General features: G+C 35.9%; 1 protein-coding gene across 1 annotated transcript in view; it reads right to left on the bottom strand.

The window, feature by feature from the left end:
- The window catches only part of DCAF10 (DDB1 and CUL4 associated factor 10), a 46088-nt gene that overhangs the window by 11499 nt on the left and 7389 nt on the right, over positions 1 to 27200 (bottom strand). Inside the window, exons 2-3 of the mRNA XM_006886864.1 lie at positions 24612 to 24725; positions 6651 to 6848 (exon numbers count right to left, since the gene is read on the bottom strand). Of these exons, the coding sequence (XP_006886926.1) occupies positions 6651 to 6848; positions 24612 to 24725 (312 nt within the window). The remainder of the gene's footprint in view (positions 1 to 6650; positions 6849 to 24611; positions 24726 to 27200) is intronic.

The following is a 27200-nucleotide window of genomic DNA, read 5'->3' as shown; positions in this document are numbered from 1 at the left end:
GAGATGGTTTTTTTTTTTAAATTTTATTATTTGTGTGTGTGCGTGTACCGTCAAATCAGATCTGACTGGTACAGGAGGAGATTGTCCCTCCTTTCCCGGCAGAGCATCTGGTGGATTCGAACTGTGCTCCTCTGGGATTGCAGTGCAGCTTCTTGCCACTAGGCCACCAGAGCTCCCCTTCCTGAGATGGTTTTGAAATGCGAGTGGGACATACTTAAGGTCAAATCTTGGTTCCCATGGACTTAATTTTCAACTTCAGCTTGAATTTGCATATAAGTAGTTGGTGGTCTGTCCCACAATCAGCACCCGGCCTGGTTTTCACTGCTGATATTGAGCTTCTCCAGCAAATCTTTCCACAAAAGTAATCGATTTGATTCCTATGCATACCAACAGGTGAGATCCATGTGTATAGCCTGCGTTTATGTTTCTTATAAAAGGTATTTGCAATGAATAAATCATTGAATGTGCAGAACTCTATCATTCTATCTCCAGCCTCATTTCTCTCACCGAGCCCATGTTTTCCAGCTACTGGTCCTTCTTCCCTGTTCCCAACTTTTGCATTTCAGTCTCCTATTATTATTAATGCATCTTGATTGCATGTTTGATCAATTTCTGACTGCAAAAGTTGGTAAACATCTTCTATTTCCTCTTCTTTGGCTCTAGTTGTTGGTGCAGATATCTGAATGATAGTGGTATTCACTGGACTTCCTTGTATGCATATGGATATTATCCTGTCGCTCACCATATTGTATTTCAGGATAGATCTAGAAATGATTTTTTTAATTATGAAACCAACCCCATTTTTTCTCACCTTTTCATCCCCAGCATAGTAAATCATATAATCATCTGATTCAAAATTGGAGCAGTCCCTAACTGCAGATTTTCCCAGTGCAATGTGTCTCCTTATTTCCTGACTGCTGGTACCAAGACCAAGTAAAATAAGTCCTAGGCTATAAAATAGTCCAACCTGCTACTGCTCTTTGAACTTGTGTGAAGCAGAAACTCTCCACTGTGTTGCCAAACATTATGAACATGTCTGGCCCCTCTGACATTCCTCTTCCCAGTAGTTCTGCCCCCTTCTTGGTCTGAGTGCCCACCTCACCTCTGCCTTTGCTTCTGGAAGGTCTCATGCTATCATGTACTTCTCTTCCTATAAAAACCTGTCACGACATCAATCACCCGTAATAACTTAATTCACAACACTGCCGCCTCATGGCCATGTCTTTTTCCTTTCTCACCCACCGAATTCACGTCATTTGATCCATTCACATTTTCTTGTATTTCTTACATCAATGTTAAAGAGTTTTCAGTGTGCAAATCTTATGTTTCTTTTGTTAAATGAATTCCTAAGTACTTTATTCTTTTTGAAGTTAGTACAAATGGAACTATTTTCTTAATTCACTTCGGTTTGTTCATTGCTAAGAAATGTTCATTGCTAAGATTTAAAATTGCCTTCTGTATAGTAATCAAATCTTGTACGAGCATCTTGAAGAATATGTACATGTACAGCCAAGCACAATCAATAAGAGTGCATCTGAATTCCAAAATCAATCTCCATAATAGTCTATGTGTTTCCTACTGCCAAAGGGGCCCTTTAGAGTAGTGAGAGAAGATCTTCACCCTGAAACCCACAGCGTCCCTTTTCAGCAGGAAGTAGCTAAGAGAATACGCCGTCCCCTTTTCCTTATGACTCAGGGTGAAGTCTCTCTCAGGGAGGAGTGATAGGGAATGGCAAAGGATACACTGACAAAGAAGATTAATCAGAACTGGCTTTGACAAGCACTGTGGCATTTGGACAAGAACAAACTGGGAGGAGGGTAGAGAGAATAGTGCAACAATGAATGAGTGGAAGCCCAAAATCTCTGTAAATGTTTATGAAAATTAATAAAATATAATTATAGAAAAAAAAATCTTGTACGAGCAGGCTGAACCTGTTGGTTAGTTCTACTAGTGTGCGCATGTACACATGCATGCGCTCATTAAATTTTCTATATACGGGATTGTGCCTTTGCATATAAAGAAGATAGTTTTTCTTTTTCTTGTTTCACTCTTCCTCTGCTACAATACTGTACTTTCATTATAATGTTGAATAGAAGTGGTTAGAGTGAATATAACTTGCTGTTTCCAATATTAGAAGAGAATGTATGCAGTTTTTCAACATTAAGTATTTTAGTTGTAGGTTTTTAACAGATGCCATTTATCTGATTGAAAAGTTCTATTTTATTCTACTTTTATCATGAAAGAAGGCTAGAGTATGTTAAATGTTTTTCAGGCTATACTAAGATAGTTATGTGGAATTTCTCCTTTATTAACATGGTGTGTTATTATATTAACTAATTTTTAGATGTTAAACAACCATGCATATTGGGGATAAATTCCACTTGGTCTTGTCTATGGTGTTCTGCTCTATTTGACTTGCTAATGGTTTCCTGAGGTAGGCCTGATGGCACGATTGCTAAGCCTTCAACTAACTGCTAATAATGTTGAACATGAAGTTTTAATATTCTAAAATTTTCAATTTTATAATATTTGTATCTAAATTAATATTTCAGACTCATGTTTCATTTTTTTCTTACTAATATTAGCTTTGCTGAATTTAGGTAGCAAGGTCATAGCAGCTTCAATTCTATCTTCTCTAAGCATAGCTAGGAATCTTATTTAAGACTATCCCTTCCCTAGCAAAGGGTTGTTGTTAGGTGCCATCAAATCAAATATGACCCATAACAACACTATGAACAAAAGATCTGAACCCTGTCCAATTCTGTGCCATCCTCACACTTCCGACACATTAGAGCCCATTACAACAGTTACTGTGTCAATTCACCTGAGGGGCTGCCTCTCTTTCTCCAATCCTCTGCCTTTCCAAGCACCACGTTCCTCTCCACAGAACAGCCTCTCCTAGCAATAGGCCCAAAGTATGTGAGGCGAAGCTTAATCATCTTTGCCTCCACCTTCTACAAGACATATTTGTGTGTTCTTTGACAGTACATGGGATGTTCAGTACTCTTCTCCAACATCACAACGCAAAGGCTTCAATTCTCCTTCTGTCAGTCTTATTCATTGTCCAGCTCTATGATGCATCAAAGTAAGTGATCAGAAAGACCACGTGAATACGATCCACTTAGTCCTCAATCCTGGTATCCTTGCTTCTCAATAATTTAGAGAGGTCCCTGACTGCAGACTTTCCCTGTCCAATAAGTCTCCTGATTTTGTGACTGCTGGTACCAAGGATGCTGATCCAAGTAAAATGAAGTTGACAGTTTCAATCTTTTCTCTATCATTATGTTGCCTATAGGTCCAGTGTTAAGAATTGTTTTCTTGACATTGAGATGCAATCCATATTGAAGGCTGTATTCTGTGATCTTCTGCAACTAGTACTTCATGTCCTCTTCACTTTCAGCAAACAAAGTTGTGTCATATCCATATCACAGGTCATTGATAAGTCTTCCTCTTATCATCATGCCACATTCTTCTTCATAGAGTCCAGCTTCTTGAATAATTTGCTCAGTTTATGGACTGAGTAAGTATATAGAGAGAAGACAACCCAGATGCACTCCCTTCTTAATTTTAAACCACGTACTATTCCCTTACTCTATTCATACCAATAGCCTCTTGGTCTTCGTATAGGTTTCGCATGAGCACAATTAAGTGCTCTGGATTCTCATTCTTAGCCATAACTTAGTATCCACACAGTTGAATGCCTCTGTATAATCAAGAAAGCATACATCGACATTCTTCTTGTATTATTTACTTTCAGCCAGGATCCATCTGACATCAGCAATGATATCCCTGGTGCCACGGCCTTCTCTAAATCCTGCTTGAACTTCTGCCAGTTCCCTATCTATGTACTCTTTTAGTAATTTTTGAATGTTTTTCAGCAGTATTTTGCTTGCATGGGATGTTAATTATATTCCTTGATAGTTTCCACATTCAGTTGGATCACCTTTCTTGGGAATGGGAACGAATATGGACCTCTTCCAATCCATTGGCCAGACAGCTGTCCTCCAAATTTCCTGGCATAGCCTGGTGAGCCCATCCAGGGTTGCGTCTATTAAGTTACACAAGTCAATGGGTAGCCCATCTATTCCTGGGCCTAATTTTTTGCCAGTGCTTTCAGTGCAGCTTCAACTTCGTTCACTACCACTGGCTCCTGCTTATATGGCACTTCCTGAAATTTTCAGTCAATTCTTTTTGTTCCAGTGACTCTGTGTATTTCCTCCATTTTCTTTTGATGCTTCAGGGTCATTTAACATTTTGCCACATAGCATTTTTCAATATTGAGACTAAAGGCTTAAATTTGTTTTTCAGTTCTCTCAGCTTGAGAAATACACAGCAAGTTCTTCTCTTTTTATTCTCCAATTCCAGCTCACTGCACATTCTATTATAATACTTTGCTTTGTCATCTTGAGCTGCCCTTTGACATCTTCTGTTCAGCTCTTTTAGTCCGGCATGTTTTCCATTTGTTTTGGCTTCTCAACACTCTAGTGCAATTTTCAGAGTCTCTTCTGACATCCATTTTGGGCTTTTTCTTTCTTTTCTCACTTTGTAATGACCTTTTGCTCTCTTCATGGACAATATCCTTGATGTCATTCCACAACTCATCTGGTTTTTAATCAGTGGTGTGCAATGCTTCAAAAACCTATTCTTAAGATGATTCTGAAATTCAAGTGGAATAGATTTAAGATGACAGTTTGGTTCTTGTGGACTTCTTTTCATTTTCTTGGGCCTCAATTTGAACTTGCACATGAGTAATTGATGTTCTGACCCACAATCTGCACCTGGCCTAGTTTTGACTGCTGATATTGAGCTTCTGCAACGATTCTTTCCACAGATAGTCAATCGGATTCCTCTGCAGTACAACAGGTGAGGTACATGTGTAAAGATGCCATTTGTGGTTTTTAAAGAGATATTTGCAATGAAAAAAATCACTAAAAATATAAAATTCAATCATTCTATTTTTAGCCTTATTTCTGTCACCAAGTCCATGCCATACATTGTGATTATTATTCCTTCTTGTTTCCTACTTTTATATTCCAATCATCAATTATCATCAATGCATCTTGAATGCAGGCTTGGTCAATTTCAGACTACAAGATTTGGTAAAGCATTTCAATTTCCTCCTCTTCGGCTCTAGCTGTAGGATTGTATCTTTGAATAATAGTTATTTTAACAGGTCTTCCATGTATGCATATGGATAGTATCCTATCACTCACAACACTGTACTTCAGGACAGAACCTGAAATGGACTTTTTTACTATAAATACAACACTATTCTTATTCTGTTTTTCATTCCCAGCATAATATACCACGTGATTACCTGATTTAAAGTGGCCAAAGCTAGTTTATTGGATCTCACAAATGCCTAGAATGCTGATGTTCATGTGCGCTTCACTGACTGACATGGCTATAAAATGGAGGAAGGAGCAAGAATGTGTTTACATTGAGAGTAACCATAAATAGTGTTATAAAAGCAAATGTGTAGGAACGGTTGAATGGAAACCAATTTGTTTTTAAAAGTCATTCAAATCTTAACAAGAAGAAGAATACCTTCTCTCTTCTTACATATGAGTTCTGAGAAGAATTTATCAGGACTGATCCTGATATACTGTGCATTGGTTCACCATAATTAGCAAGTATGGAGCCTTGGTGACCTAGTACGTGATTTATCAAGCTACTAACCAAAAGGTCAGTGGTTAGAATTCTCCAAGACAAGTTGTCTTCTCCTTGGAAACCCAATGGAGGAAGACAATGGAGGAGAAACCCATGGAGGGAATCCGATGGAGGGGAAGCCCATGGAGGGAAAGCCATGGAGGGAATCCGATGGAGGGGAACCCCATGGAGGGAATCCAATGGAGGGGAACCCCATGGAGGGAAAGCCATGGAGGGGAAAGCCATGGAGGAGAACCCATGGAGGAGAACCCATGGAGGGTTGTCATGAGTTGAAATCAACACAAGTGCAGCGCCTTTGGCTAGCAACAAGGATATCTGAATTATTTCTCAAACTTCAACTCTTTATAAACCATCATTTTTTCTGTAAAGAGATATTTTGTTGAAATATTTCTCAACTTTATCACCGGTGTTTCAGGTGAGACAACTAGCTTATTGTGAATACTGTCCTGTGCATTGCAAGATATTTAGAAATTTTTCTCCCTGCCCACTAAATGCCAGCAGACATTTTCCTCTCTCCCCATTTCACTGTGACAACCAAAACCGCCTTACATGTTACTTCCAAAATCCCTCAGAGATAAGTACTCTCCAATCAAGAACTATTTTAATTCATGGGGGGAAAAAATCTTTAAAATAGAACTAAAAGAAAGGAAATAAAATATTTCTCATTAAATTCCTTATCATTTTATAACTCATTTTCTTCATTAAGCATTCTATTTGGTCTCTTTTCTAGCCATATCATTGTCTCAAAATTTTTTAGTTAAAATATGACCAAGTGTAAATAACAAATAACATTGTCTCTAACTTATTTTATAAAAATATGGCTAAATGTAAATAAGTGAAGCTGCTCTTGTTTTCCCCAAAGCCAATGTCTTTCATCTAAAAAAATTTTCTTCACCATCTAATGTCTTTCATCTAAAAAAATTTTCATCACCATCTTTAATATTTGTTCATAATCCTAACTTGATTTCCTATTCACAAACCTGTTAGTGTCCCAAATAATGACATTTCCATCAAATCCTGATGTTACTAAGAGTCTTGTATTAGTATCATATTCGATGTTCTTCACCCAGCTAGTATGACCATGTAAAGTGCACACTTTGGTGTTCAGTTTTCTCAGATCCCACAGTGCTATGGTAGTGTCATCAGAGCAGGTAGCAAACAGCCGGTTATCAAGAAATCTACAAAAGGAGAAAAGAAAAACTGGTTCACTTAAATCTCTTATTAAAGAAAACTTGACTTGAGAAACCATCTCTAAATTATCTAATCAAGAAAATAAAAACAAACAAAAGACTTCTACAAACCCAACTGTATAAACCCAGTGATTCTGATACACAAGAATAATAATAACAGCTCAATAATCACAGGGTACCATGATTTCATGAAGGCCACAATGCAATTTGATCCATTTGCTTTACAGTACTGATTTTTTTATATGAAAATGGAAACAGGGATGGACATTTAGAGATAGTCCTAAAGGAAATAAAAGAGCTTTATAATCCATATAAGAAACACAATTGGTGAGGGGTGACAGAATAGGAAATAGAGAAGATGTGAATGCTGAGGAGGGCATGGTAAGTCTAAAGTCTCCAGAACTATGAGAAACGTCTACTCTGTTATAAGTAGTATCTTTTCCTATTTAGAATATATTTATATACAAAGATTACTGTTCAAATTGCCATTAGTTTTTATCTCTTACTCCTAGGAGTATTATTTAAATAATCACATTTAATGTTAATTTATTAGGAGTAGTCAAGATTATTGTGATAGACTTAATACTCCTTAATTCAGACTTTTTATTATTTTACATTATCAATCAAGTTCTGATGGCCTAATGGGTAACAGGTTCCACTACTAAGCCAAAGACACTTGGTTAGAATCCACCAGCTGCTCCAAGGGAGAAAGATGAGCAGTCTCTCTCCGTTCAATATATATAGTCTCTTAAAAACCCACTAGAGGGTCAGCTATGAGATGTTTCCTACTCAATGGAAACAGCAACACAATAATTCTTAGTAAGAATATATGTACATAATTTTTTTCCTTTGTAAATGAACTGTATTTGTTACAAACTTTGTGGTAGCAGGTGACCTGGCACTCGTAAGCTTGGTTACATCTCAGAACCTGCTTTGACAGCAGTCGCCCAGGAGGTGCCTAGTTTTGCTACTCTAAGCCTCTTCTTTGGAAAACAAGCCCTGGATGTGGAGTACATAAATATTTTTAAAATAAAAAATTTAAAAGTTACACTTGAATTTGTCAAATTCAACACTAGGATGGTGATCACTAACATAAATTGTGCTATATAATTTCTTAATCTGTTGCAGAAGAAATAAATTCGGAAGTCATTTCCTCAATAAAATTATATATAATTATTTTAGTTAGAAATTAGCCTAATATCTACAAATACAGTGATCTCCTGAAACTTATTAGAGTTTTTAATTTCCCAGGCCTTTGGGTTGGTTCTAAAGCCTTCTTTCTCCTGCCCATGATCTGGTTAATTCTTGCTTTTTATTAAATTCAGCTGTTCTTCCCTTGATCTAGCCTGAAGTAGATATGCCAATGATCTTTACTCCCAAAGTATTATACATTTCTATCCCAATACTTAAAATTACTGTATAAGGAATGGCTTTACAAGGCTTTCTTTGAATGAAGGGGCATGTGCCTGCCTAGACAGAGGTTCGATTAAAACAATGCCTGGAACATATTAGACACTCAACAAATACTGATTTTAAAAAACCAAACAAGTATTGATTAAATGAATGAATGAGATAGGTCATTGGCTAGTGACAAAGTATTACAAATACATAATTATACAAAATAACTGCATTAGATGAGTAAGATCTTGGTTAGGAAAGACTCTATAGTAATGCCATCTGAATTTACTTTAAAAGCAGGAGTTCTCTAAGTGGTTAAGGCATAGGAAAAGGAAAAGGAGGCAGAGAGGGACATGTAATCTGAGAAGCTACAGTTGTTCTAAGTGCAAAAAGAGAGACGAGAATAATTCTACAGTGATTCCCATAATTTTTAAATTATATAATACATTTTCATTGAACAGATTTTTAAATTAAAAAACAATAGCAAAACCACCACTAAAAAGACCCATGAGCTGTGGTGGTTTTATTCTAACATCACAAAGGTAAGTGGTTCGAATCCACCGGTTAATATGCAGCAGAAAGATAGGCAATCAACTCTGGTGTGATTTTCTGACTCTGAAAACCCGCTAGGGGAGGGTCAACTCTGAATCAGCTCCAACTACACAGTACATAACAATGACTGAGGTTTAGTCTCATATCTGTATTTTAAATCTATTATTTACTATTTTGCTATGTTATTAAAGATTTATTTTCAAAATAATTTTTAAAGGCTGAATAGTATTCATTGTATGGATAAAGTGTAACCTTTCTTATTTAGAATAATATACAATTGTAAAATTTTTGCCTGGCTTCCATTTAAACTACAATTTAAAAACACTGTAATAAACACCCTTATAACTAAATATTGATCACAACCTTATTTCTCTAAATACAGTCCTAGAAAAATATACTGCTAAGTAAAAACGGATTTTAAAAACTCTTAAGCCTTTTGATACAAAGTCAAATCATCCTCCTAAAGGACATATACAGTTTTACAAGCAATTAGAATAATGTCTATTTCCCAAAAAATGTTTATGCACATTTAAGAAAAATAACCAGAAGTGTTAGGGGAAAAACATTATTCTAAGTTGAAACTCCTATTTCTTAAAAAAACCTTTTCCAACTATTACTGGCTGATTACATTTATTTTATAAATGGCTGCTCATTTCTCTCACTGATTTTATATTTAGGATATTATTATTAGTTTTTCAAATACCATATGCTGTATCCATTTCTGCCATACACTTCTGTCTTTTAGCATGATTTGTAGGTTTTTCTACAACACAATTTAATTCTTATACTGACAAATCTGTTTTTCCATTATAGCATATTTGAATACAAAAAATATAGAGAATAATCCAAGACTAAAAATCAATCTTTTTAAATTAAGCACATTTTAATTCAATTGTCAGGGATTGTGAGGTTAGCTTTGTACAGGGCAAGGTTCACATCTACTGTTAAAAGGGTTGTTCAATAGCACCTAACTACAAGAAGATCTGAATTCAGTTATTTTGACTTAAGTTTTCCCATTGTGCTTCAAAGCTTGTTAAAATTTTCTTAATAGTGAATCATTGGTAAAGATAGGAGATAAATTATGGAAGATTAAGAATGCAGACTATATCATTTAAAGGGTCTAAAGCAATTTTCAACTGGAATAAGCAGATATGAAGGATGCAGCATATTAGACAAGTGCTTAGAGATTTAGGCCAATCTTTGCAAATCAAAACTTGATCTGACTCACAAATTAGTAACTGTCTAATATTGATAATTCTACAGTTTTTAATAAACATGAGAAATTCCTTCAGACATACTGAAATCTATGAATCTCTTTCTTAATCACAGACCTTTTCCAAATATCCCCACCAGGTCAAGTGGCATGATACAGTTGAAAAAGATAGTATTCCACATCTGCTATTTTGATGAGTGACTGCTGCTGCTGCTGCTGCTGTTGTGTACTGTAGAGTTGGAACCGACCCACAGCTGACCCTCCGGCGTGTCTTCAGAGGCAGTTAATCAGACGGGAGGAGACTACCCATCCTTCTCCCGCGGAGCAGCTGGTGGCCTCGAACTGTGTGCCTTTGAGACTGCAGCACAGCTTCATACCACTAGGTCACTGGAGCTATCTAAGGTGTTAACTATTGGTCTCTATCTATACGCAGAACAAAAAGAGAGCAAAGGAAATAAAATTACAAGTCCAAAGTAAAAAATGGGCCATGCCAACTCTAGTCTCCATGACCTGAGACTAGAATTAACTGGTGCCTGGCTACCACTGCTGACTCATGAAAAGGATCATAATTGAAGGTTCCAGACAAAGTGGGTAAAAATGTGGAACTAAAAAAAAAATTAGAAAAATGATCAGACTAGTCAGATAACTGGCTGTTGGAACTCCATAGTCATTCTTTAAGCTTAAAAAGAAAATCATCCCTTGGATTCAAATTTCCAGCCAAAGACTAAGCAGGCTTAAAAGGTGACCCAAACTTGAAGAGCAGAATGCACTCAGCCATTCTATTTCAATCAACCAACCATAGAAGATCAAAAGGGCAACAGCAACTGCATGGGAATCAAGTTCAGAAGTCATGAAAAAAAGAGGAAAGGCAAACAATAGAAAAATGTAACACAGGAATTAGGAAAAGTGATGTTATAATGTGGAGATTATAATCAATGCCATAAAAAATGTATATGAATGGCTGAATAGAAAACCAATGTGCTCAATAAACTTTTACTCAAATTCAACAAAAAAGTTATTTTAAAAAGCTAAAACAATTAAAAGTAAACTATCTTAAAACAGGAACCAACATGGCATTGAGCAAATGAAGTCTTTATTTTAAAAAAGAAAAAAAAATCCCAAACCTTTGAAAATAAAAACAAAACACCAACCTTTTTCATAAAAAAAGAAAGTTTTTTGTTTAATTTTTAGGTGCTGTCCAGTCAGTTCGGATTCATAGTGATCCCAAGCACAACAGAACAAAACACTCCGTGATTCTGCGTCATCTTCGCAATCACGGCTTTGCTTGAGCCAAGTGCCGCAGTCAGGTGTCAGTCCATCTCATCTGCAGTCTTCTTTTTCAAGAACCCTGTTTTACCAAGCTTGAGATCTTTCTACAAGGACTAGTGAGACAAACCCTTGCTTTTAACATGGTAGCACTTGGACTATACTTTTTCCACAGCAGATTTGTCTTTTTCCTGGCAGTCAATGGTAGGGACATTTAACATTCTCAGTTGAGATCACAATTCAAAGGCATCAGTTCCTTGGTTTAATTATTTGTCTAGCTTCCTCAGGTGTATGAGGCTAAGTACCAATGCTTGTGTTAGGTGCACCTTAGTAGTCAAGATAACAACCACCTTGCTTTTTAACAGTTTAAAGAGGTCTTTTGCAGTAGATTTACCCAACATAATGCATCATTTGATTTCTTGACTCTTGCTTCACATATACATATTGATTGTGGAGCCAAGTAAAATAAATTCTAGACAACTTTAATCTTTCCCCCATCTATCATGATGCTGCTTACTAGTCTAGTTGAGAGGATTTTTGTCTTATTTCTTCTTCTTGTGAGGTGCTGTCAAGTATGACTCGTAGCGACCCTATGAACAAAAGGTCTGAACTCTGACCTCTCCCTATGCCATCCTCATCATTTCTGATATAGTTGAGCCCATTGTTTCATGCTGTCAATCCACTCCCATAATGCAGGCTATAGTCTTTACACTTTATCAGGAATTGCTTCAAGTCCTCTTTTGCAATATTCCAGTTCCTTGTCCATTTATGAATCTGGCTTTGAATTCTAATAGTTTTTTGTCAGTGAACTGATAGATCCATTTTAAAAGTATATTCAGTGCAAGCTTATGTGTATGCTATGGATGTTCAATGACTTCTGAGTTTTGTTGATTTACCTCTGTTTGGAATGTGACTCTGTTCACCACAGCTGACTCTGCTGATATACTGGTGACACAGCTTCCAGCATCACAGCAACACAAGCCACCACAGTAAGACAAACTGACAGACAATTGTAATTCTTCTATTACACATAATGCAAATTTTTAGAGCACAAATTAATCAAATGTCTCTGTATTTTGAATAATTTTTCCAATAAGAGTATGGCAATCCTTATTTCACACTTCTATTTTGTACTGTCATATTAAAAGAGTCACTTCATATAAATACTCAGGAGCTTTGCCAATTTTCCAGGGGATATTCTATATTCCTCTGATACTAAATAATCCTTGCAAATGCCTATCATATTATCATTCCTTCTATATTCCTTCAAGATATTGAATAATCCTGAGATGCGTCTATCATATTATCATTTCTAAAGTTTTATTTCCACTAATTGAGAACTAGTCCAATTCTCATTTGCCAATGATTTTATATAAATCTGACCAGTTCTCTACCATCACTTACAAGCTTTTGTGAAATTTTATATTTTTGGCAAAAAAATGTCATGTTCCCACTGATGAGTGTGTCATGTACATTATCCTATTTGAAATATAATAATCAGCAAGAAATTTTAAAAAAGGCAGTTGAGTAGCAAGGAAAAACAGATCCTGGAATTTTTAGGTACTAATTTTAGAATCATAGTAAGCAAATATTTCTGTTACTGTGGCCTTGAAGTTATCAGAATTACAAGAGATCTGGATAGTCACTGGAATCTTAGCTACATACCTTCCTGAATGAGATATAAACCTCTGCAATGGACACAGGAATTTAAATGACTTTGCTACTTACTATCTCAAAATATGAAGTAAAAGAAAACATTCTGCACAACCATTAGTTTTATTTCACAAGATAAGCAAACCGCAAAATAAAGAAATTAACTACAAAACATTACCAAATAAATGAAAAACAACTATCTAGACCAAACCCAGGTAATACACATCTACATCTCTGAACCAAACAGTAAAATAGTGTAATGCTGTGGAGTTATGAATTCCAACTGCATCAGCTTAGATATGACACTGGAGAAGTTTCTTAATCTGAGTTGCAATTTATTCATTTTTTAAAATTACAACTTAAGGCTGTCAAGTCAGAACTGACTCATAGTTAACCCTCTAATGAGTTTTTGGAAGTTGTAAATCACATGGGAGAAGACTGTCCATCTTTTCCCTGCAGAACGACTGATGGATTCAAATTGACTATACCACTATGTATTAGACTCAATTTAATACCAATGAAACAGAATCCACTCAGAGTTGACCCTCCAGAGGGTTTTCAGAGGCTGTAAGTCTCACAGAAGGGGCCTGTCCATCTTTATCCCATGAACTAGCTGTTTGTTGTCAGGTGTCAAGTCATCTACAACTCAGCAATCCTAAGAACAATGGAAGTGAATGTTGCACTATCCTGTGCCATCCTCTTCATGTCTGATAAACTCACTGTGACAGTCACTGTGTTGATCTATCTTACTGAGGGTGGTCTTCTCTTTTCATGAACTAGAGAACCCCACAAATTTTAAATTTTAAAAATTATATTTATTTCTAAACAAGCGTCAATATGTTTCCCTAACCAACAGATCAAAAGACGTACATTCAAATTTTTAGGTAATGGATGCTATAGCAAAGCATACCAAATAGTAGCAAATGAGAGCTGACATTTTGTTGGTTTGCTGGTACAAACACCATAAATTCTAACAGATTAGTAAAAACTCATTTTGAGGAGGGGCAAGCAGTTTTGCTTTTTATTTAAATTTAATTTTTATTTTCTTTTTTGTGTGTGTGTGTGTGTGTACCGTCAAATCGGATCTGACTGGTAGTTTTTCTCTTTTTGAAATAACTTTTTAAAATATTAACTTAGGAACATATAGGATCTTATGAAGGCTATACCAAGCATCAGGTATACTTCTATCCTTCTTTAACTGTTAAATTTTTAACACTTTATCTTTCATATATTTGTGAAAATTAATATATATTCTAAACCCCTCCCCAATTCCATTCTTTCCCTCACCAGGAGCCACTGTTAAAAACTTGTATGTTCCCATGCAAGTTTTAAAGAACATGGATATATCTATAAACAATCTATAGTACCATTCTGCATATAATTCCTTTGTTGTGTTGTTGTTGTTTTGTGCTGTTGAGTCACTTGTGATTCATAACAAACCTAAGTACAACAGCTCTGAACCCCGCTCTATCTTGAGCCAACCTCATTGATTCTGATGGGTAGAGGGACAGTGCAAGAGAGGAAGACCCTGGATGTGATGATTAATTCATTTAGTACATATTTAATGAACACCAATAATGTTCCAGGTATAGTGCCAGGTGCTGAGGAAAGATGAAGGACTACAAAAAACATAAACAACTACCCCAACACAGTGCCAATCCACTAGCAGCTCTAGGGAGAAAGACAGGAAGTCTCCTTCTATGCAATTTATAGTCTGAAAATCTGCTGAGGGCCAGCTATGAGTTGGTGTTGACTTGACAGCAATGAGTGTGTGAGTGATCCTCACCACCTTATATTTGTTTTCAAGTTTTCTATAAATGATATCACATTGTATAGATCATTCTACAGTTTGCTTTCTGGCTTGATGAACATTCAAGTTGCTTCTAACTCTCATTATTACTAACAATGCTATAACTATTTTTCTTTATACATCTTCCTGTTCACATATGCATTAATTTAAGACTATGTTGGTCTTCAACATTACCTGATACAGCTAAAGTGTTGTTAAAAATCTTTTTATTAAAAAAAATCTTTTTACTAATTTATATACCAGCAGTAATATGTAAAAGTTCCCTTATACACTATTGGTGGGATTGTAAAATGGTACGATGACTCTGGAAGGCAGTTTAGCATTTCCTCAAAAACTGGACATAGAAATTCCATCTGACCCAGCTATTCCACTGCTTGGAACATGCTCTGTCAAAATTAGAAATGAGACACAAATGGAGACTGGTACACTAATACTCATGGCAGCGTTATTCACCATCGCAAGAACACAGAAACAGTTCAAATGTCCAACCATAATCGAATGGATTGAGAAATTGTCATACATTCATGTGATGGAATACTACATAGCATGTAGGAGCAAAGATTTTGAAAATTACTATATAACTTGGGAGGGACTGGAGAGCATTATGCTAAGTGAATTTGCCCCATAAATACAAATACTGTTTAAGATCATTACTGCAGACATAGATAACTAGCAAAACAGGATCCAAGGCAGGGGAGGGCAAGGACAGAGGGGTGAGGATGGGCAGGGGGATAATCATAGGGTCACACAATTTGATAAGTAGCAGGAAGGGTGGATAAAGGAAATGGGAAAGATCCAGTTCAAAAAACAATGGATATAAATTTTGTAAGCATATCAGTATAAAAGAAAAATTTATTTTAAAAAAAATCTAAGATTTTCTATTTCTCAACATCTTTCACAACATTAATTTTTCAATGAATTTCCATGATCACTGTTGTTATGTGCCACTAAATCATAGTGACCCTATGAATAACAAATATGAACCTTGCTGTATATCCTGTGGAACTTCATCAAGATCTCTATCATCCTCAAGTCCATTGGTGTAGTTCACTGTGTCAATCCACCTCATTGAATGTCTCTTTCACTGATCCCTCGACCTTTCCCAACATGTCTTTTTTCCAAGGACTGGCACCTCTTAACAACATGCCCAAGTATGTGAGACAGTTTCACCATCCCTGCCTTCAGGGAGTACCCTCATTGCCCTCAATTTCTTCATCTTTGACTTTAGTAGTTGGTGCATCTATCTCACTCACAGCACTGGATTTCAGAATAGATCCTGAAATGCTCTTATTGACAATGAATGCAACATAAGAAACTCCTGGCACAGGTCATACGTTGTCTGATTCAAAATGGCCAATACCAGTCCATCTCAACTCATTTTTGTGTTCCATTTCATTTTTGACAACTTCTGATTTTCCTAGATCCATACTTCATACATTCCATATTCCAATTATTAGTTTACAGCTATTTCTCTTCTTTCAACTACTGTCACATCAGCAAATGAAGGCCCTTCATTGACTGAATGCTTTATTCATTGACTGAATGCTTTATTCCATCCATCCCATTAAGATACTCTACTAATAAATAAAGAAGTAAGATAGACTCTACTTAGAGGAGGTAGTTCTTCCCCAGTCGCATTTTGAGTGTCATCCAGTCTGAGGAGCTCACTGTTCTTTCATTATTCATAGGATTTTCAAAGGCCTGATCTTTCAGAAGCAGATGGTCTATCCTTGTTTCTTAGTCCGTCTTAAGTCTGGAAGCTCCACTGAAATCCATCCATCATGAGAGACCCTGTTAGTACGTGAAATACTAATAAATAGCATAGCTTCCAGGACCACAGCAACATACAAGGCACCACAGTACAGCAACCTGGCAGACCAGTGGTACTCATGATACCAGTTAAGATTAAAATTCTTATGTAGTGTGTATTTTAGTGTATCTTACAAAATTCTTTTGAAAACTAATGATTGAAGATCATCTGGAGTTGTGGAACAATATCAAGGACATCATCTCATGAAGAAAACACAAAGTCATTACAAAGAGAAGAAAGAATGAACCAAAATGGATGTTAGAAGAGCCTTTGAAACTTGCACTGGAATAAAAAGAAGTCAAAACAAAAGGTAGGAATGCTAAGGTAACAGAGTTAAACAGAGATTTCAAGAGGCAGCTTGAGAAGACAAAGCAAAGAATTATAATGAAATGTGCAAGAAGCTAGAGTGAGAAAACCAAAAAAGAAGAAAAAAACTTTCATAATTTCTTAAGCTGAAACAACTGAAGAACAAATTCAAGCCTTGAAGTGTATACTGAAGGATGCAATGGACAAAATCTTGAATGATGCAGGAAGCCTCAAAAGAAGACAGAAAGAATACAAAGAGTTAATGCACACCCATGTTTATTGTGGCTTTGTTCACAATAGCAAGGAGTTGGAAACAACCTAAGTGGCCCATCAACAAACGAATGGATAGAGAAGCGTGGTATATTCACACGATGGAATACTACACTGCATTGAAAAAACAAGGAATTCATGCAATATTATTCAAAATGGGTGACCCTGGAGGACATTATGCTGACTGACATATCTCAGTCATAAAGGACAAATACTGCATGGTGCCACTGTTGTAAAAGAGGAATGACCTTGGGGTTGGGAGGAGACTGAGAAAGATGGGATCAATAATGTATACTGCATTGAAACAGATGAGGGAGAAAACTGTTTAAAAGGGATATGTATTATTGTCATGACAAGAGTCCACAGCAAAGGCTGCATAGTGGAGTAGACCTGGAGGGAGGTATAGTTTTTTGGTTTTTTTTTTTTGGAGGGAGGTATTGTAAAACAGTGAAAGAATTTTTCTTTTATTTTTCCAAGAGGGGAGTGTACTGTGGGGGAGGGTTGTGAGGGGAGAAAAGTGCAATAGTGAATGAATGGAAATCCAAAGTCTGTAAATTTTCATTGAAATTAATGATTTTAAAAAAAAAAAGGAATACAGTCACTGCACCAAAAAGAATTGGTCAACATCAAACCATTTCAGGAAGCAGCATACGATCAAGAACCAAAAGTACTAAAGGAAGAAGTCCAAGCTTCACTGAACCTTGAGTGCAAAAAATAAGACCCAAGAACTGATAGAATGTCAACTGATGTGTTTCAGGAAACAGATGCAACCCTGGATATTCTAAGAAGTGGGATTTCTGGGTGAAATGGTATCTCTATTTGCAACTTTTTGAGAAAGTGCAACACCGCCTTCCACAGTGGTTGCACCAATAGCTAGGGATTTTGAACATTTCTTCATATGTTTGTTATCTGAATGTAATCTTTGGTGAAGTGTCTATTCATATCCTGTCTACATATTGTGACTGGGTCATTTACCGTTTTCTTGTTGAGGTGCTAGAGTATTATATAAATTTTAGGTATTAGTCCCTTATCAGATATGTCATTATCAATTTTTCCCCCCCAATCTGTGGCTTTCCTTTATACCCTATTGGAGAAGGGTTTTTTTGACGTGCATAGGTATTTGAGTTTTAAAAGGTCCCATTCATCTATTTTGTTCTCTCCTAGTGGTAGATTTTTCATTATGCTTGGAATACTGTTCATACCATGGAGTAGGGGCTTCTAAAGTCCTTCCAAGCTTTGCTCTACTGAAGTTCATAGTCTTTGGTTTTACTCCTGGGTCCTTGATCCACCTTGAGTTGGTTTTTGTGTATGGTTTGAGGTGTGGGCCTTGCTTAAGTTTTCTACAGATGGTTTTTCAATTTTGCCAAAGCCATCTGTTATTAGGCTGTAATTTCCTCACTTCACCGATTTCATCTCCTTGTCAAAAATCAGTTAAGCATATGTAGAAGAGGTGATTCCTGGGTTCTCAATTCTATTCCATTGATCCATGTGTCTGTCACTGTACCAGTACCATGCTGTCTTCACCACCACAGCTGTGTAGTAGGATTTGAGATCAGGGAGTGTGATGTTCCTACCTTGACTCTTTTTTTCAGGAATGCTTTACTTAATCGGGGTCTCTCTCCATTCCAAATGAAATTGGAAATTGCCTATTCCATCTCATTGGAGAAGGGAGTTGGTATCTGTATTGGGATTGCACTGAACTTGTAGATGGCTTTTGGTAGAATTGGTCATTTTCATGATACTGGGTCTTCCTATCCATGACCATGGTATATTCTTCCATTTCTCCAGGTTTATTTTTGTTTCTTGTGGTAATGTTTAGTAATTTTCTTTGTATAGGTCTTTTGTGTCTAGTTAGATTTGCTCTCAGGATTTAATCTTGAGATTAGCTACTGTGATGAGTATTGTTTTTCTCAGCTCCTTTTCTGTATTCTTTGTTACTGTAGAAAAATGTAAGTGGTTTTTGTATGTTGATCTTGTATCCCGCAATTTTACTGAATTGGTCAATTATGTCCAGTAGTTTTCTGAGTCTTTACGGTTTTCTAAGTATACTATCATATCATCTGCTTATAGAGCTAGTTTTAACTCCTCTTTGTCAATTTGGATATTTCTTATTTCCTTCTCTTGTCTTATTGCTCTAAGACTTCCAATACAATTTTGAATAGGAGAGGTGATAGTGGGCATCCTTATCTAGTTCCTGTTCTCAAAGAGAATGCCTTTAATCTCTCTCTATTGAAGATGATGTTGGCTCTTGGTTTTGCATAAATACTTTTCAATATATTGAGGAAATTCCCCTCTACTCATATTTTGCTGAGAGTTTTAATCAGGAAAGGGTGTTGGATTTTATCAAAGGCTTTTTCTTCATCAATTGTTAAAATCATGTAGTTCTTGTTCTTTGTTTTGTTAATGTGATGAATTACATTGTTTTTTCTTATGTTGAATCATTACACTAATTGTTTTTTCTTATGTTGAATCATCCTTTCATACCTGTTATGAATCCTACTTGTTTGTAGAAAATTACTTTTTTGATGTACTGTTGGATTCTACTGGCCAAGATTTTATTGCAGACTTTTGTACATATGTTTATAAGAGATACTGGTCTTTAAGAAAAAAAAAGATACTGGTGGTCTATAGTTTCCAGGTTTGATGGTGTCTTTATCTGACTTTGGTATGAAGGATATGTTTGCTTCATAGAAGGAGTCTGGGAGAATTCCTTCTTTTTCTATTTTCTGAAATACCTTATTTAATACTGGTGACAGTTCATTTTTGAACATCTGATAAAATGGTAGTGATGAAATTTTAAACTTTAATGCAATTGAACTTAACAATCCTTAATGGCTTATGGGATTGTTTTTGGTTTTGTTTTCAGGTTTTTATTGTGATCCGGGGGAAAATTTACAGAGCAAATTGGATTTCCATTCAATAATTCTTACACATTTTATTTATTGCAATCCCCACAACATCACAGAACTCTTCTCACTGTTACCCTGGGTTTACCATTTCCACTCATCCTTCTTTCTTACTCTTTTGTTTTCTGAGCTTGGTAAAATCTGTCCTTTGATCTTGAATGTTTGATTGTTCTAAGAAATGTATTCCTCCTTGTTACTGTGCACCTTTTGTTGTTATGTGCCATCAAGTTGCCTGCAACTCATAGTGACCCTATGTACAAAAGCTCTGAACTCTGCTCTATCCTTAGCCAACCTTATTTTCTCTGACACACCCACACTATTACCCCAGTCACTGAGTCAATCCATTTCATTTAGGGTCTTCCCTTCCTGCACTGTCCCTCCACCCTCCGAAGCTTAATTTCCCTCTCCAAGGACTGGTCCCTTTTTGCAACATGCCCAAAATATGTCAGACATAGCTTCAGAATCCTTGCCTCCAGGGAGCAGCCTGGTTTCACACTCTCCAGGATGAATCTGTTCTCTTAGCAGTCCACAGTATAGTCAACACTCTTCTCCAGCACCACAACTCAAAGACATCAATTCTGACATCCCTAGTCATTGTCCGGCTTTCTAATGCATAGCACTTAACTGCGAAGACCATGGACTGGATCAGGCACACTTTAGTTTCCAGACTGCTATTAAAAAACCTCTATGTTCACCTTACAGGCCTACTATGTGGTTGAAGACTGAGCCATGGCAGTGAGTTAATTCAAGATCTGAATGAAGGCAATCTAATGTCTTGAGGGTTCTGCCATCGGCAGACTAGTAAACATGGTCTTATCATTTTAAGTTTTGTTCCACCGTTTTCTCCCTATTATGAGTCAAAAGATTCTGCTTGAAAGTCCTTTGGATCAAGAATCAAAGACCCTTGATGATCAAGGATCTCGAACCATGCTCATTTTCAGAGCAGTCAGCCACAGTAGCTGGTTCTGAGTTCTGCTCTGAGTGTCATGGAGGCTGAGATTTGCATCGTTCATTTGTCCTTAAGAGGAATTGTTTCTTGGTCTTTGGTTTTCTTCATTTTTCTTGTTTCAGATGAAGAGAGCTTAATTGTTTGTGTTCTGTGTCTTAAAAGAAAGCTCTTCTTATACTTAGAGCACAAACATATTGTATATTTTCTTCTAAAGGATTAGATATGATAAAAATTTGCTATCATGATGAGATCTCTAATCTACTTTGAAATTATATTTGAGGTAAACATCTTACTTTCTTTCCCCACATATATAACCAATTTTCTTTTATATTTATTGAATAATCCATTTCTTGACCACCACCATCACTGATTGGTAATGTTGCTGCTACCAAACATTACATTTTCATATCTGTTTACAAGGTGCTTGATTCCATTTGCTACTTAAATCTATCCCTGTCCCAAGACTACAATTAATACCTACATGAGTAAGTACTCCCTCTATCTAAAGCTTCTCCAGCTATTTTTGGTACACTGCTATCCAACATGAATTTTTAAGTCAGCTTTTCAAGTTTTACATACATTTTAAAAATCCAAACCCTCTTGGTATTTTAATTAAAACGGCACTGAACATATATACTAATTACAGGAGAATTAACTTCTGGGGTGCAGTTTTCAATATTTTCTCTTTAAGTATTCTAGCATTTCACTACAATCTGTCTACATGTGAATTTATGAATTTATCTTTATTTAACTTGACTGACACTCTAGAATTCACTTTTAAATTGTGGGCTCAAGTCTTTATTTTATTTATTTTTTAGATTTTAAAATAAATATTTAAACTCTGCTTTGGTAGTACAAGTCTTAAAAGTACAAACTAAAAAAGAAAAGTACAAACTAGATAGTTCTAAAAATACATTTGACAGTCCACATGATGAAACTGCCTCACAAATTTTTACATCAAGGTGGTAGCCAACTTGTTCATTACACCACAAAACTGTTCACTGTTAATATTTTGCAGGGGAAACTTTCCTGTGGCTCCCTAATCCTTTTTTTTTAAAAGAGTGGAAAAAAAACAACCCAAGCATTTTAAGTATCAGTCACTTTGGGAACATAAGTAGTGTTGCTAAAAATTTTTGGCTATTGTACCTAATAATCCTCTATGCCTTTTAACTTGTCTGTCATATTTTTATACTTTCTCAGCATCCTAGGTGAATTTTTGTTCTTGTAAAATTATAGCTAACACAGTTTTTACCAATTTAACATTTTTTACATATACAACTCACTGAAATTAACTGTATCAGTATCTTCTGCTAAATCTTCCATTCCCATAAACAAAACCTCAGTGTTTCCTATGCAATAATTCTCTCTTCTCCCCAGGGGTAAATGTTTTAGTATTATCTTCCAACCTACTAATTCTCTCTTCAATATATTAAGGATCAAGTTATCCCATATATCTATAAAATACATTTTTAATATCCAAAAATTCTTCTTTCCACACTGATCTGTCCTTGTTTCATCTCTTTTGTTCCACAATTTTGAGCTCTCTTCAAAAGAAAGTTATCTTTTATTTCTTTAGTCACATCTAAAAAATGCTTAAAAGAATTTTCCAATAAAAAAAATTTCCAATCAATGTAATACTATGTAGCCATTAAAAAGAATTAAGATAATTTCATATTAACAATCTCTAATATATTATGGGAAAACAGCAAGCTATACAATAGCATGTGAAGGATGCTACAATTTACATAAAGTTGTGTATGTGTACTTCCACACTTGTTCATGCATAAACTATCTCAGAAAGGATAGCAAGAAATTGGTAACAGTGGTTGTCTTTGGGGAGGGGAACTGGGTGGCTAGGAGACAGAGGTGGGAGAAAGACTTACTTTTCACTGTTTACCCTTTTGTACCTTTTGAATTTTGTACCACGTGCATGTATTACCTAGTCAAGAAAAAATAAATACAATGATTTATTTTAAAAAATAAAGTCTATGTTGGACTCCATAAAATTCATTTCATCCAGAGAAAGGGCTTGTTCCGGTTGTTGATTTTGTTATGATTTTAGATTTCTTCACGAGTTTTGAAATTTTTATTACAGCCTCATTTTGAATAGGAATAATTTTTAAAGTTTTGTTTTTCTCTCTTTCTATTGAATGGTTTTGTAGTTGCTTTTGCTTAGCTTTCTGGGCCTCCCACTTCATGACAAGGCCTTATAATGACATTTCAAAGCTCCAGTTTCATGATGATACTGGAGATATTTTAATTCAGTCACTAAGTAACTTTACTCACTTCTGGTCATGAGGCTACGTATTTATCTGCTAAAACCTATAGCCTAGGTAGTAAATTGCTTTTCTTTTCTTCATCTTTTCACATCTAGGACAGACATTTCAAACAAGAACCAAGCCCCTGGCTTCAACCAGTGATGGTGGCTCTGGTTCCTGCCTCATATGAAACACATTAGCACTTTACCTGACAAGAGATAAATTACCTAATTCCAATGCCTGCTTCCAGGCTGAAAACTCAGTAGGTATGTGCTTTCAGCCCCGTTTTTCACCTTGTATCTATGTTCCATTTTTCATCTACAACAATGATTATACTGTTTCACAGGCAGCTTACATCTTTTGTGTTATGTATTATTTTATGTATCTGGAACACAGTATGTATTTGGACATTTAGTATGTTATTCTCATTAAAAGTAATTTCCACTTTTTTTAAACATTAAAAGCATTAACTGTAAAAGTTGTATAACCATATTACACAGGGAGCTCTGGTGGCCTAGTGGGTAAGGAGTTCTGCTGCCAACACAAAAAAACAAGTAGTTTGAATCCACCAGCTGCTCTGTGGGGGAAAGATAGGCAATCTCCTTCCATGCAATTTACAGCCTCTGAAAACCCACTGGAGGGTCAGTTATGAGTCAGTTCTGATTTGATGGCATAAAAATAATAAAAACAACAATCATATTACAAAAAATTTAGAAAGTACAGTTACTCGTAATTCATTCTAACTCAACTACTCTTAGTATTTTATATGTTTCTTCTAATCTTTTTCTACTGCTTAATTTAGTATACATTTTTATCACAATTTTATTTATATTATTCCAAGCATCTGTCTGTGATGACATTTAATCTCTGGGACCAACATTTTAATGACTGCTTATCTACTATTCAATCATTATTTACTTCACACAGTACTGAGAATTTAGAGTTTTCAGCAATTCTATAAAGAACTTCTCCATATATGCATATCTTTCCATCAATAGTCTAGATGTAGGGGGAGAATTGTGAGATGCTAAGCAGTGAGACTGTCAAATTCTCCACCTATCATTAGTTCAAACATGTGACAGGACGAGTATAGTAAGCTGTTGAGGTTCATAATGATGATCCAGACTTTCAAAGAGAAAAAGTAAAATCACATAGAAATGAATAAAGCATTTAGAAAATACAGCAGTTCAAAATGTTTAACAGTGAGCTTTGTAATTAAAAGGCAAGTTTCCCAAGTGATAAAACTCACAACTGTATATATCAACGAGCACTGGAAGATAAAACATTACAAATTTTCACTCTCAAAGTGGAGTATCTGGGGCCATACTAATAAAATTCACTTTTTCACTATAATACTAACCTGATATTATTTACACAGTCATCATGAGCTTCAGAAAGTGTTTTTATGTGCTTTGAAGATATAGGGTCAAAAAGGAGAACTTCAGTTTGTTCACAGGCAACTGTCAGCACTGACCTGAAAGCAGAAGACACATTTCTCTTTAGTTTTCTTGTATTTCAGTGTTATTGATACTCATTTACTTATAGTTACACAAACAATAAGTAACTTTTTGTCCATGTTAATATAATTAAAAGACTGATACTATATTCTGTTGGCATCAGTACTAGGAAATGGTACACTCATACATTATGCTGTGTACCATCAAGCTGCTTCTGACTCACACAGATTCTATGGGACAGAGAAGTGGCCCAGAAGGTTTTCAAGGCCATGATTTTTACAGAAGCAAACAACATATCTTTCTCCTATAAAAAGGTACTAATCACCTTTGGAGAGCACCTTTGACGTGTCTAAAAGAATTTTAAATCTCCACATCTCTGAGCCAATTTTTTCCGGAAATTTAATCAAGAGAAATAATGATTTAAAAATATAAGTAAGCAAACATAAGCATACACTTCACAGAAAGAAAATAAAAGTTAGGTACCTAAAGATTAAAAAAAAAAGGAAGGAATGGTTATATAGGACATGGTACATATATACTTTGGAATATTTTGTAGCAGTTTAAAAAGTATGCACAAGAAAGAACTCCTAAACCTATTTTTTTTAAATGAGAAAAGCTACTTATATAGAAAACACAAGAATGCTTAGTGTGAGAAAATAAAATAATATACAATAAAAATGCCATTGTTTCTTTACCAGTATGTATAAAAATATACTGGGAAAGGAGTAGCACAAATCCTACCACATCCGTCTGATACAGCTGAAGTTAATTTTCCTATGTTTTCCCGCCCTCTTATTTCAGACCTTTATAGCACAAAGTTTATTTAAGAAATCTTTATCTATTAGGGTTCACTTATAGTCAGTCAGTCAGTCAGTCTCTCTCCCTCTCTCTCTCTCTCTCTCTCACACACACACACACACAGAGAGAGCTCTTGAAATTGCATTAAATTGAAAGTTTGGACAACTCTGACATTTTTTTTAACATAAAATTTTCCACTACACAAAGATGATGCTATCTTTGTTAAGTATGTATGGTCAAATCAACTACAGTTCACAGCAACTCTCTGAATTACAAGACCTGAACCCTGCTGTATCCTGTGCTGTCCTCATCATCTCCAACTGGTTCAAATCTATTGTTACAATCACTGGATCAATCCATCTCGCTGAGTGCTTTCCTTTCTCTGACCCTTCACCTTTGCCAGAATGATGTCTTTTTAAAGAAAAAGATGGTATAGTCCTCTGTACTCCTCTCAATGAAGTTTTATCATTTTTCCAAATGGGTCACACTTTTCTTTTACTAGATGTCACTATGAGTCATGCTCAACTTGAAGGCAATCAACAATAATTCTTAAATGATATATTTTTTTAAAATATCCTTTTAAATATGGCTGGTGTCTAAAGAGGAGAAAATGGATCATGGAGGCAAAGGGCTGTGAATGTCTCTCTGAAAGGGCCAGAGGGAGTAAGAATAGCACAGTCCCTCACTGCCCCAGAACAGAACACAGGTAAAGAACCTGTAGTGGTGCTCAGTGTGTCTTTAAAGACACATTAATGGCAAGAGGTTTGTTTATTCATTGTTGACTCACAGAATCACAGCTGTGGTACTGACAATGGGGTTTATTAGGGAAGCAAGCTGAAGAGTGGGGGAGGCAAAAAATATCACCCAAAAGAAGTCCACGTTTTAGCCCAAGTTCCAAGGCACAATACCTCAATTAGTCTAGGATCTGGTTTCAGTTCAGCAGTCACACTTAAGTCATCCAGCAAGGCTTGACTCAAAGCAGTTATAAACCAGCTTCTCCTTCAAACGTCAACAAGAACAGCAAAAACCTTTAACTGTGCCTTTTATCTCGGGGCTCATCTGCTTATACCTTGCCAGAGTTTCTTCACAGAAATCTCACGGTCTCTTCACCACCAGGGTCTCGCTCCAGTCTCCCTCAAGTCTTGCCACCCAGTGTGGGAATCATTCTTTCTCTGATCCTAATCCAACAGCTGTTGATGATTTGCAAGATCATGCTGATTTACAAGAACATGTGTCTATAGTTAAGGTAGCTGGATACAAGAGGGGTATAACTTAATGGCTAAACGCCAATTTTTAGGGTCACACCACAGCTGGTGTATAGGAAAATAACTGATTTTTAAAAATATTAATTATCTATCAATCTTACTACTTTTTTCTTAGATTACTTTAAAGGTTTTTTAACACTCATACCTGAAAAAAAATTCCCTTCTTCCCCTTTAGTACTTTCTCCCTTCCTTTCTTTGGCTGGTCTAGCTAGGACTTTTAGTAACATGTTGATAAAAATACTAACAACACAGATCCTCCCAGAAGAGCTGTGGGTGAGCATTAACATTACTGGTAAGTATATTCGTTTTCTCCTGGACACAAGAGCCTACTATTTGGTCCTAAAAGCCTTCTGAGGTCCCAACTCTTCTCACTATTTCTTAGTTGTTGGAATTGACGGAAAGCCTCATAAGCAGTTCCTTACTTCACTT

This window comes from Elephantulus edwardii, unplaced genomic scaffold (assembly GCF_000299155.1).
Source record: "Elephantulus edwardii isolate Elephantulus edwardi_28Jun2011 unplaced genomic scaffold, EleEdw1.0 scaffold00052, whole genome shotgun sequence".
NCBI lineage: Eukaryota > Metazoa > Chordata > Mammalia > Macroscelidea > Macroscelididae > Elephantulus > Elephantulus edwardii.
This window is presented reverse-complemented; position numbering and strand designations above follow the sequence as displayed.